This window comes from Strongylocentrotus purpuratus, unplaced genomic scaffold, assembly GCF_000002235.5.
Source record: "Strongylocentrotus purpuratus isolate Spur 01 unplaced genomic scaffold, Spur_5.0 spur5_scaffold_16, whole genome shotgun sequence".
NCBI classification, from domain to species: domain Eukaryota; kingdom Metazoa; phylum Echinodermata; class Echinoidea; order Camarodonta; family Strongylocentrotidae; genus Strongylocentrotus; species Strongylocentrotus purpuratus.
In genome coordinates, this window is record NW_022145601.1 from 15,752,997 (window position 1) to 15,768,360 (window position 15,364).

General features: G+C 38.3%; 1 protein-coding gene across 1 annotated transcript; it reads left to right on the forward strand.

Annotated features, from left to right (window-relative positions):
- Positions 1-6,818: 6,818 nt before the first annotated feature.
- Positions 6,819-13,762, forward strand: LOC105447198 (development-specific protein LVN1.2-like). Its single transcript, XM_030987593.1, has 7 exons — positions 6,819-6,920; positions 7,550-7,653; positions 8,231-8,391; positions 9,258-9,342; positions 9,879-10,067; positions 11,458-11,552; positions 12,766-13,762. Exons 2-7 carry the CDS (start codon positions 7,560-7,562, stop codon positions 12,829-12,831), a joined length of 690 nt encoding a protein of 229 aa, XP_030843453.1. The 5' UTR covers positions 6,819-6,920; positions 7,550-7,559; the 3' UTR covers positions 12,832-13,762.
- Positions 13,763-15,364: the final 1,602 nt, after the last annotated feature.

The window sequence follows — 15,364 nt, forward strand, 5'->3', positions numbered from 1 at the left end:
TACATAAAATACTTAGCCAATTTTGGTATTCAATTCACACTTTTGTGTAAGTATTTTACTTTCAATCTAAGCCAACTGCATACCAGACTTAAGCCAACTATTTGGTGGCCTTGATTGGCAGGCATATGGTTTTCTTACGCAGTGTTGACAATGACAATGACAATGACAATTTATTCTCATGTCACCCACATTGGGGTATTGGAGAAGTTTACAATCAGTTTGAATTTGTCAATTAAACACTGTGAAATATACAATACAAATAAAATTAATGTTAATCCATACAAAATAACACTATCGACAATAGTGAGAAAAATTATGATGATAATGATAACAATATTGATGATGATAATAATAATAATAATCAAAAACAAAACGATAATATTAATTAAAACGATAATTAATGACGAAATTAATGGAAGCAATTGAAAAAGAAATTTACTGGCACCAGTAAATTGATATCTGAATTAATGAATTACTGAAAATATTCTTGATATCAATTTAATAAATTGATATAAGACAAAAAAGAGAAACATAAAGTTAATATTGAACTCATAACATGTTTTTGCACATACTTAAATTAATGAAAACGAAGCATTATTTTTCGACAGAATTTTACTAAGTTTAACCGTGTTTGTACATTATTGGAGTTAAAAAGCTGATCCATTTTCAGTGTATTTGGTCTTTCAATAAAATATTTATCGATGAACAATTTTCTTTCTGAACGAAAGGTAGGGCATACAAACAAGTAATGAAACTCATCCCCAAGCGATTGCAAATGGCACAGCGTACATAGCCTCATTTCCCTTGGAGTATTTGAATATCTACCAGCTACAATCGGCAGGTAATGATTGCCACAGCGAAAACGACTTAATATTGTCCGATCTCTTTTAATGAGATCGATTAAGTATCTTTCTAAACATAAAGAATGTTTGAAGATTCGATAGTTAACACAATACGAATTATCATACATACAAGCAGACCAATACTGAGCTTGAGAATCTCTCAATCGACGTTCCACAGTTTGTTTGACCCACTCATAGCTAGTATTTTCACAAATTTCCCATAAATTAGACATCCCCATATTGTCCAGAGTCAGCTTGATTTTTTTTAACCAAGGTGCCTGATATATATTTTTCTCAAAGAGTAATTTTAAGAAAATATACACCTTACCAGAAAATTTATCCTGTCCACTATGTACAATCCTACACCAGAAGTTTATCATTCTGCTTTCGATATATTTCTCAAGTTTAAGCCTCCCCAATTCACCAAGTACCATACAATTTGCAGTTATTTTGTTGACAGAAAGGGCTTGCTTACAAAATTTCATGTGGAAAATTTCAAGATCATGTAGCACTTCAAATCCCCATATCTCACTTCCATAGAGCAGAATGGGCAACACAAGTTGATCAAATAATTCCAAGAGGATATCAATAGGTAAGTGCAGTTGATAAGTTTTAGATAATAGACTATACATTGCTCGTCTAGCTTGATTAAGTTGCTTAATTTGAGCTTTACGAAATTTGTTGTTGTAGTTAAAAGTAGTTCCAAGATAGACGTATTCATCAACAACTTCTACAATATCATGATCAAATTTAAATATAGGAATTTTTCGAACTTTACCACGAGAAAATACAACAACTTTGGTTTTAGCTGTGTTAACTTGAAGAAACCATTTTTTACAGTAATCAGATACTGCATCAAGAGCAAGCTGAAGTTCACTTTCAGTTTTTGCAAGAACTATTGTATCGTCTGCATACAGTAATGTAAAAAGCCTGAGATATACATCTATACCTTTTTGATACGCAGCTGCATCAATCTTGTCAGGAAGAATATGTATGCCTCCAAACTTTTCACAAATGAATTGTTTGAAGTCATTTAAAAAAAGGACAAATAGCATCGGAGACAAATTTTCTCCTTGTCGCACACCAATGTTACAATCAAATGAAGAAGACTTTTCTGTACCAGAAATTACACATGACTTAGCCTGAGCATACATATGCTTAATTACTTTGAAAAACTTTCCATCAACATTATTCTTAAGTAATTTATTCCAAAGAGAACTCCTGTCAACCAAATCAAATGCCTTCTTGTAGTCAATAAAGGCACAATAAACCCTCTCTTTTGAAGAGAGATATAAATCGATCACTGAATGAAGAACAAAAATGTGATCAAGCGTTGAATGACCATTTCGAAAACCAGCCTGTTCATCACCTAGCAATTCATTATCTTCGAGATAAGACGTAAGTCGCTCATTCAAGACTGCTGTAAACAGCTTGCCAAGACAACTTGTTATTCCTCTATAGTAGTTCGGATCATTAGGATTTCCTTTCTTCTTATAAAGAGGGTGAATTAACCCTATTGTCCATTCATATCCCGCGCACAATTATATCAGCGCGCATTTATTGCAATGCATCAATTGCGCATTACTTTTGATTGACCGTGTGACGTCACAATGCTTATTAGTAAGTATTTTACTTAAATTTTGACTTACGTAAGTATAAGTCTATAATGCGATTTGAATACGAGATAAGTAAATTACTTAACTTAGCCATTTACTTAGTAAATTTCTTACTTATGCTAAGTATTGAATTGAATTGAATACCGGCCCAGGTGTCTTTACCAGTGAATACAAGCCGTTGTCACTTAAATGCATATTAAAAATTGGGTGGATAGTGATTCTTAACAATTTTGATATATTTGGATGCCCCTGTGGATGTATTATAAGCACTAGAAAATCTAGCCCCTAAAACACTTCTGTTTTCGAGAAAAATTGAATATAAACAAATTTACCGGTGCCTACGGCCGTACAATGGTAGCTGCGACCATGAAAATCTCACAATATGTAGTTGTGATATATAATTTCCAAACGGGAATAGCTAATCGGTCGATTTTAGTCAAGAAACATTGTTTGATAGCTTAATCAATATCTTGACTTTAAGAGGGAGCTATACAACATAAAGAGTTAATTGTTTACAAATTCTTTCATAATTTTAGACTCGATTTTAACCGCGACAACGATCACGGAATATTGTAGGATCGCATATAGTTCCAATATGTTCATTTGAACAAAATTCATGACCCCATACCAAAACTTTGTATTACCTTTAAGTGGTTTTAAGGATACACGCAATTAACAATGGTACCACTTAATGGATCCCATTAAATATCAGGAAACGAACATATCCTTATTTGTTGCGCGCTCTCTCCCACTCTCTCTCTCTCCTTATCCTTCTCATGTTTGCTACCTCATTTTACTTACTTTCTCCGTAATAATGTTAGCCTTTTCATTTCCTCACTGCTCCCAATGGCAAGCTCTCCCGAATCTTGACGCAAGTAGCGAAATATCCATGGACAAGATCATTTGTGCCCAGATAATAACTCAGGCAACTCGACCCAAGTTCGGCTGAGATCATCGGTTGATCCGCTGACGGAGATGAACAAGGAGTGCTGAGCGCTGGTTCGTTGGTTTTTCCGATTCAAAATGTCAAGAAATTAACCGAAGGTAGGCCCTTTGTAGGACATTATTTCAAATCAGACAGAAAATGAGGTAAGAGAGAAATAAAACATGCCATACTACATGAATTCGGCTTCAGAACTGAACACTTTGTTCACAGCTATGAACGACTCAGCTAATGACTTGATTACATCTGAAGAAAACTATAAGATTTAGGACCAAGATACTGCTACTGCTGTTAACTTAACCTATTATACGATGGTGTCGTCATGAAAGCCTACGCATGGAAAAAACGGAAGACGAGCACGGATATCCTCATTATGGCTCAAGCGACAGTCGACTTCGTCGCTTGTGTATGCTGTCCTGTCTTCATCTTCCGCAGTGCATTTTCTAGAGCTGACGACCGAAAATTTGTGTAAAGCAGCATCTCTCGCCGAAAATGCAGCGGCTTTCATCTCACTTTATCTGACCACAGCAATCAGCATCGATCTCTATACATGGCTGTGTGTCGTCCATTACGACGACGAATGAATGTACGTATGTTCATTTCATTGCGATACTGTGTACGGTGGTTTCTACCATGAGTATCATCCCAGCTGCGGTGTTTACTGAATCTCGTCACTTCAGACGTCTTGGAAGAAGCCTGTGTTTTGTTTATGGCTCTTACGTCTTTGGTGTTATCATAACGATCCTTATCATAACGATATTCTTTTTCATCACGTGGACTCCCAAAGTTATAGTTCCGGTCATTCCACGTAAGGCTGTTCTTAGAGCTGGTCGATTTCCAAGATATTTGGCAGTTATCCAGATCTTCTTTGCTCTCACACTCCTTAACCACATCGTCAACTTCTTCGTCTACTATTTGGTCAACAACAGTTTCAGAGGAGACGTCAAAGAGTTTTTTATTTTTCAAGGTATTTTTTTCCCGAATTATCTCAAGTATTTTTTTCTCACAATTTCTTTCTATAATTTTGTTTGTCTCCGAAAAAAAATGGAAACATTTTCGGGCAACAAAAAATGGACCCGACCCCCTAAATTTTCAAACCAAGACTATCTAATATAACAGATATTGACTGGCAGGGGATGTAATATAACATTCTTTGGACCTGAAGATAGTTATTTTCCCTCGTGCCCATATTTTCCCTCAGCGTTGGGCGCTTCGGGAAAATATAACCACTTGGGAAAATATAACTCCCTTCAACGGTCCAAATAATGTTATATTACACCCCCTGCCAGTCAATATCTGTATATATATTTATATAATCTATGCAATGAAATATCTTATTAATTTGTCTGCTCTGCATGGACCATAAACCGAACAAGACGGGTTTCCTAAAAGTGTGTTCCTTTTTCCTTTCATTTTCTGCTCTTAATCCAAAAAAGTGAAAGGATAAAGTTCTATTGGCGCTGAACGATCAAAAAGATGAGGTGCGGAAACCATATTTTAATCCTGATTGTAGGGTATCCTTTGTTGAATCTATTTAAAACCATTTAATAACTTCGGTTTATTGACAAAATACCCTCGGGTATAGAACAGTTTGGAGAGTAAAAGGTATAAACTTACGAAATGTGGTTGCTTTTTAGAAAATAAATAAAACTCAAACGCACACGCACACACACACACACACACACACACACACACATCCTATAACATGTGTTCCCACCCTGTAATATTAACACAAGGGTGTAGAGTGTTAGGGCGTATATGCGGGGGTGTGCGTGTGTGTATGTGTGTGTGCGCGCGCGTGTGTGGGGAATGGTGACTAAATTATATTCTATTTAATTTGCTTATTGTAGGTGGCCTTTTTAGGAAAAATTTGCTTCTTTGGACCTTCCTGACAATATATTTGCATTGTATTTTGTATGTTTTATGTATTCTATTTTCTAAAGTATGCTTTGCTTCTATATGTTCATATGGTTTAATAAATTCAATTAAACAAAAACCGTGATAGGTGCAATTTCCCCGACGTTCCTTTGAAACGCGTGTTTTGTATAAACACGCGATCCAATGGTATCGGCGAACTGCAGACCTACTCATGACGATTTCGTGAACCGCTGCCGAGGAGTCTTGTACGTGTGACACTATCTGAGTTCAAAGTCGACATTCCATTTGTTTCGCGGAGGAAAAATAAGGGCAATATATTCCATGTTAATATTTTCGATCTTATATTGATTGAAGTCTCGCATGAAGTGACCGCATCCGCTATTATAAAACTGGAATCACGCAACTTTAAGGGATTCTGTATTTAGAAGTGATGTCATATTCTCCGTGCATGAGCAGTTAACCGAGAGAGAGGGGGGGGGGGGGGGTGGTCAGACAGACAGACAGAGACTGAGAGAGAAAGAGTTGACAATGTAGCAGAAGTTATAAACCTGGAATCTCGACTGCAGAGGTGACTCTGGCCTGGTTATCGAATTTTGTTTCTAGATCAGGAAATAAAGATAATACTATTCATTTTTACATGAAATATGCTGCAGAAAATATTTTCGCAATCAACAGTCTATTGTGCCAATTAGGCCTATTTCATATTTTGAGGAGCTTTATTTAAAGGGGTAGTTGAGTTTTGTTGCAGAGGGCGCACATTTTTTACTACCATGTGGTCACCGTAGGGAAATATGTCGATTTCTATCACAAAGGCTTTCATCGTTTCACATTGCTCTCCTGGGTATGGAGTGGCAAATGTAGATGAATGCCTTACCAAAAGACATTAGTGCCTTGGCGGAGAACGAACCCACGACCTTTGCATGTCCTGTCAAGTGCTAAAACAGCTCGACTACGAAACCCCTCCAAATAACTGACAATATATTATCTACAAAAGTAATTTAATGTCTGTCAGTATTAAGACAACATTCAGGCGAGTTATTTTAGTTCATGCTTTTGACGGTATAGTTGATATTCACAAAATGATCAACGTGTATATTATGTGCATACGTACATGGATATGTAGGTTAGCTAATATTTACCGACTTGATGAGTAGGTAGCCGTAGTTGACACCTCTTATGACCACCCCCCTCTATCCCCCACCCCACCCCTTCTGAAAAAAAAATCGAGCGACTCTTCATGCTCTCGTCATTCTCTAAATTTAAGGTACCTGGTATCACCATTTTGAGCGGGTGTGGTCCTGTCCTTGTACCGCGTGGTTAAATATTAAATTAAAAATAAAATATAACACTATATTATCTGACCCTGTAGGTCAACAATATTGGACTTTGGCTGTATTCTGTCTTGTGATGGTGATTATATTGTCGAACGGTAATTCATTAAATTAAAGTTACTTGCAGTCACAAAAATAGATTATTCTCTCATTCAAAGAATACAGCCTTATGAGACAGGTCATGGGCAATTATGGTATAAATATCGCCGGAATTTATCTTTTTGGATACAGAGTTCCACTGGTGTTATCCAAAGGACAACGTTGACAAGACTAAAATTGATAGGTTTTTACTCCTCAAAGAAGTTATTCGGTGAGTAAAGCGCTTTTATTTTTCCCCTGCAACTGCCCTTGAACATAATATAAGTGAAAAGTAGCTTGCAATTTTTTGCGAGCAGTTTCTGCTGGCTGGCCTATTTCATTAGCATAGCAATGAAGTCAACAAGTATATTGAATGTTCTTATCCATTAATTATTTCCATGCAATTATTGTCTCATTGTTCATGCTCTTAGACATGTTTTGCTTTATTTGTCGTTTAAAATGTTCAAAACCAAAATATATTTTGTTTTTTCTCTTTATTATCCTATATTTTTCCATTCTGTTATAGCGCCCATCCCACGTTTCCTTCTTCATCGAAGATGCCTTTTTTCTTCTTCCCCTTACCTTATTTTTCCAATCAATTATACATTTTAGATTGGTTATACATTGCACCTAATTGGAAACGTAATATATTGCATTTGTGAGTCGCCGTTGGCAATAATAGTAGGTCTACATGTTACTTATACCTTGAAACATCGGGGTCCTCATCGAATAACATGAATCAACAGCTTGAATATCATAAAGTATGACACTATGGTGATTTGATGCATACACACCTTATTTTTCGGTGTCCTTAGAATTCGTTTGTTTAATATTTTTCTATTTGTCAATTTGACATTACAGAACCGAAAACATGAAGCTAATAGCGTTTTCCGCCCTCTTCCTCCTGACTGTGGCGAGTGCCCAGAAACCTTGCTGTGGACCGATGCAGATCATGACTGGAAATGGTATGATGACTGGCGGTGGCAGTGAAGGAGGTGCATGTGATGGTGGTGGTAGTGGTGTTGGTGATGGTGGTGGTAGTGGTGATGGTGGTGGTGGTGGTCTTGGCGATGGTGGTGGGGAGGGGTCAATAAATATTTCGTCGGTGGTAGTGGTAGTGCCATGCGATGGCAGTGTTTGTAAATGTGTTGTTGACATAGAATTTATATTTGCAGCAGAACACAATATTAACCAATGCAATTATTGGTTTTATTTCGATAGATTGCGGGAACGTGTAAACCTACCAAAATAGTGAGTCAGCCTTGACCGGCGGTAGGGACTTTTAGATTTGCACAACGACAACTTGGATTGCTACGGTCGACGTCCTTTTAATGCACTGCCTTGAATGGACGTCACACGTATCAGTCCACACAAATCTAAAAGTCCCTATTCACGGATCAGGACAACGTGATAATAGTCTGTATATTTGTATTTCAATCAACAGTAATAATTAGTAAGACTTTGAAATTAAAATTAACTTATATTAGAATGTGTCATTCAAGTCAAACCAGCATGGCTAAAAACTTCTTCTCATCTTCACAGGCGCCACAGTAGGAATACAAAATAGCGGACCGCAGGGGTACTACACATATGCCTATGGTGCCTTCGACTATACCAATCGGCGGTTCGGTTACAACATAAATGTGGACCGCATCGACGGTAAAAGCTCGCACGACTACCGTGTCGTCCAGAAATACGATCAGGTAAGAACAAAAGCGAGAACAGGGGGAGGTAAGAGGAGAGCGAGAGAGATAGAAAGAGAGGGGAGACAGGAGGAGAGAGAGAGAGAGAGAGAGGGGAATAAAAAGGATAGGAGGTTAAGACAGAAAAGAGAAAGAAATACAGAGAACAAGACTAATCGACAGACAGACTGACTGCCAGACAGAGGAATGATAGAAAACTAGAGAGAAGAGAGGGAGAGAGAAGAGAGAAGAAGAGAAAAAGAGAGAGAGAGAGAGAGAGAGAGAGAGGGAGGGGTAGGGGCAGTGGGAGCGGAAGAGAGAAATAAGGAGTTGGGTTTGGTGACTGTACCTTCTGTTAGGGAGATGATCCCTGAAAAATATACGAATGTATGATGATTAAAGGTGGTGATGAGAAGGAGGAGGAGGAGGAGGAGAAGGAGAAGAGAGAGTGAACGATTATAGTGATACTAAGGATGAGAAGAACGATGGCGATGATGATGATGATGTTGATGACGGGTGCTGGTGGTGGTGTTGGGGGTGTTGGCGTGGTGGTGGTGGTGGTGGTGATGATCATCATCAATTCTGATGATGTTATCAACAATTCAACGCATTACATTTTTATATAAACTCCACCATCGTAGGCCATGTATAAAACATCTAAAACATGTAAAAGGGCGATTATAGGAACATCTACAACAGTCAAATTGTATTACACTAATTAACAATATTCATAAGATTCATCGAAAGAGGAAACTGACATTTTAACTAGCAAACGGAATTCCAATACAACATTTTGTTTAATTTCCGGGATTCAATTCCATTCACGTTAACATTTTATATTCTACGCATCATTGGAGATATACGTTTCGCGCTGTTTTGATTGGCAGGATACAGAATGGATCATACATGAAGTTACACAGAGCTGTCTTAAGAGGAAAGCCTACCAACCAGAACCAAGTGCCTGCGTCCCAAGTAAGTCATGACGAAAGAGAAAATAGTGTGTGTGTGTGTGAGAGAGAGAGAGAGAGAGAGAGAGAGAGAGAGAAGGGTGAAGAGACAAGAGAAGGGTGAGAGGGAGGTAGATGAACGAGGAAAAGTAGGGAACACTATTTAGAAAATAAAGAAGTTTAAAGATGAGATTTATTAGATGATCAATTAAACACTCCAGGTCAATGGTTCCCTTCCAGACACATAGCAGGGTAAATAGCGACGACTGTAACCTTTACTTATTTAATTTCATTTTAATATAAATTTGATATGACTGATCAGTCTTGCAACATGTCATTTTACTCATATTATATTCATACATGATACCCATATTTTCTGGCACATAAAACACGATTTTACATAATCTGTATTTTACATTCAAGCTAGTTTACTCTTAATAACACTCGAATTAAACTCATATGCTGCTCCGTCGTTCACAAACCTCATACATCTTGTAGGCCTATATCATGTTTATCGACGGATGATGTGATTTCTCCTTTTGTTTAAATCGCTGAAACTAGATCAAGCCGTGCTATCAACAACCTTTTTCTTGGGAGGCAACCAAGGCTTGTTAGTGGATTCCTGGTCCTATACCTACTCCAGTCCCAAGGACCCTCTGGACGGGGTCGTAGCACTCAACCAGGTGCATGGATCTTGCCTACCTACAGGAGGTTCCATCTTTGGGAAGGTCAACAATGGTGGCACTGACGGTGAGTATCTTCACCGTTGCAATTGCCGCAAGAATGTCCTGCAGAATGGCGCAGACATCATTGGCTTAACATTAAGTAGGGTGTTCTAATGACTTCAGGGGGGTGTTTAACAAAGATCCTAAGTAGAACTTAACACTAAGTTGGACTTAAAAATTATGGACAGCCATTGGAGCCTTAAAATGTAATTATTCATAAGCAAAAATTCAAGTATTTCAGACTTTTTTTTATAAATTCCACATCAAGAACATGAAATCTTCTTGATGATAAAAAATATGAATGATTTGAATCAACATTTTATGCCTTTCAAAATAACTTTTACAAAATATTTTCAAAGGTGCTAATGGCTTTCCATAATTTTTAAGTCCAACTTAGAGATAAGTTCAACTTAGAATCTTTGTGAAACACCCTCCGGGAAGGGCAATAACGGTGGCACTGACGTTGAGTATCAGCACCGTTGCAATTGTAACAAGAGTGTCCTGCAGAATGGCGCAGTCATCATGGCTATTCCAATGACAGTAGAATACCCCATCACTCATCAGTAAGACATTTTAGAGTGGACGAATATGGTTAAGTCAAAGATTAGGGAATGTCCCACGATAATTTCTAAGCAAGACATTGTTAAACGTTAATGCAATTAACATGTAATTAACAATGCTTTATGTACTATATATCAATTATAGCTTGCATCACATGGAATTGCACGGTTGTGTCTTTAAAGATTATTTTCTTATTATTAATGTTTCATTTCTAATGTATATTTGTGGGAAAGGAGTAGGTCTAAACAAATTAAACGTGGAGTGGTTTAGGCGTTTGACTGGAGATGCGAAAGCCGAGGGGTCGAATCCCGACACGGCACTAATTTACTTTGGCAAGATATTTACCTGCATTTGCTACGCTCCACCCAGGTGTTAAATAGATTCCCGGTAGGATGCGAAAGTTCACGTGGTTGGACGAGCAAGTGTGCGCTTGTAAAGTAGCGACTGGCTGATATGCTCCCCAGGGAGTGGAAAATGTGCACACATTGTGTGCGGGTAAGCCTGAATCCGATTACCGGGGTAATAATATATCTGTACAGCGCTTAGGCACATCTTTGGATCGATGTATTGAGCGCTATATAAACACGGAATGTTATTATTATCATTATTATTATTATTATTATCATTATTATTATTATTATTATTATTATTATTATTATTATTATTACTATTACTATTATTATTATTATCCTGCCCACAAGGAAACGATGGTAAAATTTATCAATGAATCTTTTCCGACAAGTAATCAATATCGGGCATCAATCCAATTGTATAACACGGACGCTATTTTCCAAAGATAACTCTGTAGCCCTATTCCGCTTAGACTGTCGGGTATTTTTTTCATTTTATCGCAGTTACTTTCGTGATTGCGAGTGGAGTTCTGAACATGACAGTGGGAATACCTGATCCTGATAGATGGTTCACCCTTCCAAGCTACTGCAACCAAACGGTAAATCTTATCGATCCCCCAATCGGCACTGCCGTGTTCTCTAGCTTTAAATTAGTTATCAAGTTTTGTTTTTTTAAATAAAAATTAAAGTTCTTTTATCATGCTGTATAATTTTTGTTACCCACAGCCCCTCATACAAAATACGTCTTTTTTGTCATTTGAAAATTTACCGTTGGAATAGAAAAAAGGATATCCTTCTCCACCTTCCTTACTATTCTTCACCCACATATACTTTTGCTTATCTCCACCTTCTCCCCGTCCTCCCCCCATCCCTCTCCTCCTCCTCCTCCTCCTCCCATCCCCCTCCTCCTAACCCTCCTCCCCCCTCGCCCTCCTCCTCTTCCTCCTCCTTCCTCCTCCTCCTCCCCTCCGCCTCCCCTCATCCTAACCCTCCTTCCCCTCCTCCCCCTCCTCCCCTCCTCCCCTCCTCCTTTTCCTCCACCTTTTAAACCTCCTCCTCCTCTTCCTCCTCTTCCTTCTCTTCCTCCTCTTCCTCCTCTTCCTCCTCTTTTTCCTCCTCCTCTCTCCCCATTCCCTCCTCCTCCTCTTCCTTCTCAATCTCTATGACTTACCCGTTTTCTCTTTCCCCCATGTTCTTCTTCTTGTTTCCCCACTCCCTGTTCCGTCTACCACTCTTATGGTGCCTTATCCCTGTCGTCTTTCCCCCTTACTTCTATGGCGGGCCGACAATGCCATTTTCAAAAATCGAGAAATGCGATGAATGGCAACATCCCAACTGCCAGATCTTGCATAAATATCACTTTTATCATCATCATTTGTTTAATGATGAAAACCTCACCATGCTTGTTTGAAGGGTTTGATACCTCATTTTATCAGACCTCATTTCTTCGAAATGTGATATATCTATTATAAATCTGGTATAGACATTGCAATGACTTCATCACAAATTCTGTATTTGATTATAATAACGTTAATACGCGATAACAACTGTCATATAAACTAGGCTGTACACACAAATTGATGTGTTCCCTGTTTCCTGTTAATGATATCAATGGTTTAATTCTCAACGACAATATTTCAAATAGATGCATCGAAATCGGTCTTAATAGAACCTTAATTCAACAGGTTTCACCCAAACCTTCAATCAATAGTGGCGTCAACTCGTTATACCATAATTTTATCAGATTTTTGTAATCCAAAATTACTTCCATCGATCAATTATGTGTTATCATTTAATATCATCTTTTTATAGAACGCTTTATTTGATGACAGCTCGGTGTTTGATCACGAAGTCCTGAAATTGCCCGTCTTCTTCTAGTTCTCATACGACGCGTCGTTACCAAGGGACAGTTTCTGGGGGCAGCCCCCGTCCTAATGAGAGGATTTCAAACTACCGATTGTCCTGACTTAAGCTTCCAATCAGTGTGGTTTGCCCTTTCTCATACAAAACAAAGAAGCGAGATTTCTAGTTAATGTAGTCTAGAACTTCTTAAGTAACATTGAATTCATTATTAAACAGAGACGTATGAAAAAGAAAGTTGAATTTATGATATTTGGTAATCAATACAGCAGTTAATATATACTAGGCCTATTACTTATTGTCATGTTTGATTAAAAAAAATTATTTGTGAATGCAATGAGTCATTGTTATTCGATTGACTATTAACACTTCATGTGGCTTACAGTTTTATCTATAGCTAAAGTGCACTGCAAATTTCGAAAAACGTGGCTACAATTATGATCATGATTGCTACGGATAAGAACCATGACTTATATGCGCTCTCATTGGAGGTTTATAGACGATATTCACCGTCTAAAAACATCATGGGTCCAACCTCCATGTTTTTTTTTAATTTGATGCAGACGCTACTAATGTCAACGAATGTAATCAGTAGATGTTTGTGGAGTGGTCTTAACCCACGCTTCTACATTTGAAGTAGGATCTGGCTTAACATTTTTACCTCCCAATTCAACCTCATTCAATTTGTATCGAACCTTTTAAAATAGAGAGCCACTTAAAATTCTATCTGAATCACCAAAACAGCGATGACACCTTGGTCGTGCTAATTTCTAGGCATGAACTCTAACCTCGTTCTCCGTAAGCAATATCATGGTCGTATTTAAAAGGAATGAAATTCAGCGTTAACGTTTTAAGAGCTAATTGCCGAATAGTACGGATAACAATAACAGGGTGTATGTTCGTGGTCTGGTGAACCCAATTTAGTGATCATCTCCTGAAATTGGAAAGGGGGAGAGAGGGAGATAGAGCAAGTGCAAGAAGAAGGAAGATGGATAGAGGAAAAGGGAAGGGAGAGAGACGAAGAAGAGGTAAGACCAATAGAGAGAGAGGGAGAGTGAAGAAAATGAGGAGAAGAAGAGGAGGAGGAGAAGGAGGAGAGAGAGAGGGGGGGGGGGGAGCGAGAAAGAGAGATTGTTTTGCGTTTTATGCCTTATTTTTGTACATATGTTATCACCTACTAAATCTTTTCGTAAAGTTAACTTTTGTACAAAATTAATAGACTTTTCTCTTTTACTTATTTTTTCTCATGAAACCTGAATAGCTTTATATAAGTGCGCACATGTTTCAGGGTGTGCGTATGTGCGTGTGTGCGTGTGTGCGTGTGTGTGTGTTGTGCGTGTGGGGGTTGTAAGACGTGTGAAACGGGGATAATTATGTTTACATAACTTCTAAGTGGAGATACACTGGCAACTGTGGATATCCCCAGTTGATAACTTTCTTAATTTTTTGCTAAACTCACTCTGTATTTCTCTCTCCCTCTCTCTCTCTCTCCTCTCTCTCTTCTTTCCCCCAATGAGTCAAATCTATCATCAACTACCAACTCTCTATTTCTCACTCTCACTATCTCTCTCTCATATCTCCCTTCTTTCTCTCAAGGGTCACATCTCTCACCCTATGTCTCTTTCTCCCGCCCACTATTTCTCTTTATCTCTCTCTAGCCTGCCCATTTCAGGAAATTATTATTTTCCCTTTTACTCAATTATACCAATCAGTGTCAATCTTGATAACGTAGCCCATTAACTTTTCCGTTGTCGTACGATCACGGACATGTCAACAACAAGTATTAACTCTGCTTTTTGCCTAGACAGTTTATTCAGATATAAAGTGCTTCGCTTCTGATAGTCGCTGCCATTCTGTTATTCAAATCCAGTAGATTTATGGTAGTCCGTAAGTAAGGGCTTTGGTCATCCTCTCTTATATTCTGATATTTTCTCCGATGATCCCCTTCTTTTTAAACCAGATTTAAAAAAAACGATTAATCTATAATAATCCGTATTTGGATGATCATTCAGGGTTTCGGATTCATTTAGGAGCTTAGTGGGAATTTTGACAATTGTGTCCGAAAAAAAATTGCCGACAGGTTGTGAGCATTAAACGACATTGATCATATAGATAATAGAATCATTGTTTGATGATGATGATGAACAGGACATCGAATAGTCAGTGCCATCTTGGAAGAGCTGATGACGACGAGACAGGCCTTGACGACGTCAACCAAAACATCATTGTTAATTTAACCTATTACATAATGGTGTTGGTCCTCGGACTCCCGGGAAATGCCGTTATCATCCAAGCCTACGCGTGGAAGAAACGGAAGACAAGCACGGATATCCTCATCATTGCTCAAGCGATAGTCGACTTCGTCGCTTGCTTATTCACGCCTGTTTTCATTATCAGAAATGGTTTCCCAAAACTGATTACGACGGGTTTGTGTCGGATGTCATCACTTGCAGAGCAGGCACCCGCTTTCATGTCCCTTTTCCTCACCGCGGTAATCAGCATAGATCGCTACGTGGCCGTGTGTCACCCACTACGACGCCGAATGACGGCG

What these genes read in the sequence shown, in the direction of transcription:
- LOC105447198 (XM_030987593.1), top strand. Translation starts at nt 7,560, where the DNA reads ATGAAGCTAATAGCGTTTTCCGCCCTCTTCCTCCTGACTGTGGCGAGT. An exon ending in GCAGATCATGACTGGAAATG is followed by an intron (nt 7,654 to 8,230) that starts GTATGATGACTG and finishes TCATCTTCACAG; the next exon opens with GCGCCACAGTAGGAATACAA. An exon ending in TCGTCCAGAAATACGATCAG is followed by an intron (nt 8,392 to 9,257) that starts GTAAGAACAAAA and finishes TTTGATTGGCAG; the next exon opens with GATACAGAATGGATCATACA.